Source organism: Egretta garzetta, unplaced genomic scaffold (assembly GCF_000687185.1).
Source record: "Egretta garzetta isolate BGI_Z169 unplaced genomic scaffold, ASM68718v1 scaffold186, whole genome shotgun sequence".
Taxonomy (NCBI): domain Eukaryota; kingdom Metazoa; phylum Chordata; class Aves; order Pelecaniformes; family Ardeidae; genus Egretta; species Egretta garzetta.
In genome coordinates, this window is record NW_009259969.1 from 106,409 (window position 1) to 108,444 (window position 2,036).

Consider the following 2,036-nt stretch of genomic DNA (forward strand, 5'->3'; position numbering starts at 1 on the left):
GTGTGTGGGCCTCGGGCGGCCCCCCTGCGCCCCGCCGTGCCCACCCGGGGCTGGGGCTGCCCGGGCTCCCTGGCCCAGGACCGGTGGCACCACCGCCGTGGCTCCAAGCCCGCTCCCGTTATCAGGGAGCCCAGCCTTGACCCCGCGACGCTGCCTGTGCTCCTGTCTGGGGTGGCAGGGCCATGGGCCACGGGTGCCCCTGTCACCCCCTTGGTCGGGCGCTGGGTTTGCTCAGGCTTTAGGGTCTAATCCTGGCCCTCTTTCTGCTTCCTTGCAGGCTGTGACCCCCTGCTCCCCTGCTGTCAACTATGATCCAGTAAGTGAGCCCCCCGCGAGCCGTGGGTGACAGGCAGGGCTCTGGGGATGCTGGGTGGGACGGGACACCCTGTTCTGCACTGGGCGTGGGGCTTTCTCTGTCTGGGGGCTTCAGGGTGTGAGTCCCCTGCCCCCAAAGCCACAAGGGTTGTGTGCTGGGGGTAATGGCACCCCCCCCCATTTCAGTGCTATGCCCCCCAGCATTGCTGGCTGCAGGGCATCCCATGTCTGAGCAGCACGAATTGGGGCAGCCCAGCCATCATGGGACTCCTGGAGCTGGCGCTTTCAGGGAAGAGGGGCTTGCGGGGTTGCTGGGAGGGACAGGCAGATGGGACGTGACCAGCCCCAGGCTCTGGTGTCCCCTGGCGCCGAGGGCCTCCCCTCTCTGGACAGAGCCAGGGCGGTTTCTTGCACACCCGGAGATGGCTCTACCAGATGTGCCTTTGGCTCGGGGCGCCCAAGGCCGTGCGTTTGCAGCCCTTGTTATTGTCACCCCCTTCTTTTGTCCCTCCTGGGAACCTTTAACGAGCAGCCAGGGCCAGGGAGACGAACAGCCCTTCTCACCCTGTCCTCTCCGGACAATGGTAAAACAGCTGGGTGCCCCATCTGCATTCACCCCATCCTAGGGAGGATGTGCAGCCATGCTCCCTCGCCACGCTGCTCCGGGCCACCGCAGGGCTCCGGGGATGGCAGGGAACCAGGATGGCTCCCGGAGCAAAACCATGCCTGGGGCAGAGGTTTGGGAAGCGTGGCATGGCGGTGCCCACCAGGCAGCATCTTGCCGGCAGAGCAGCCCCCCTGCCCCGTCCCCAGCCCGGCCGTGCCCAGAGGAGGCCCTGGCAGGGTTTCAGCTCTGGGCTTGGCAGCCTGGCAGTGCCGGGGTGGCCGTGCCCCATGCGGGGCCCTGGGCTGGGCACCCCGTAGCCAGGCTGGAGTCTCACCTGAAAAGTGGGTTTAGGGGATGGACCCCTGTGAGCTCATGAGGGCAGCACATGAGCCCAAGCGAGCAAGGGAACGGGGTGGGAGCAGAGCATGCTGCCTGTCCTGGGGCCCCGCAGTGCTTATCTGCCCCGGGTTTAATCTCTGCCTGCACCCCCCCGCCCCTGCCAGCCTCCTCGGGCACTTATCACCAGCAAAAATGTGTTGGCTTCGCGCTGGGACCGTTACTGTGGCTTTGGGAGGAAATCGAAAGGGGTTTGCCCTGTCCCGTGGCTGGAAATCCCCGGCCCCGCTGCCAGCACTGCAGCAGCCTGGTCTTGGGGTGCCCTCCGTCCCCCTGGTCCCAAGACCCCCATAAGCCACCCAGCTGGTGCCACCTCCAGGTACCCCCACCAGCTGTTCCCAGGCTCCCTATAGTTGGGGTCCAGATGCTCTCCCCGACCCCAGGAAGTTAATTCCTGTCCCCAGCCCCATTTCAAAGCTTTCCACAGACTCCAGTGGCGTGTCACCAAATTTGCCTCTTTTTTGAGCCTCTTGGACCCCTGCTCTGCTCCCGCTGATGTCCTTCACCAGCCCCACAGGGCTGGGTTTATTTCAGGGCTCTGGGCCTGCCGGTGGCCCGCAGCCAGGCTGGGTGTGGGACCGTGCCGGGCTCGCCCCGTTGTTTACCTCCTGCCTGTGGGGTCTGACCCTGGAGGATCCAGATGGGATCCTGAAGGTGTGGGGAGCAGCGGGTACCCACTGTGGAGCGGGCTCAGGGGTTGGGCGGGGGCCCCCCGTCC

The 2,036-nt window shown here is 65.9% G+C and overlaps 1 protein-coding gene across 1 annotated transcript in view; it reads left to right on the top strand.

The window, feature by feature from the left end:
- Positions 1 to 2,036, top strand: part of LOC118452448 (tensin-like) — a 73,282-nt gene that overhangs the window by 34,293 nt on the left and 36,953 nt on the right. The window contains exon 4 of the mRNA XM_035895817.1: positions 278 to 316. Within this exon, the coding sequence (XP_035751710.1) occupies positions 278 to 316 (39 nt within the window). The remainder of the gene's footprint in view (positions 1 to 277; positions 317 to 2,036) is intronic.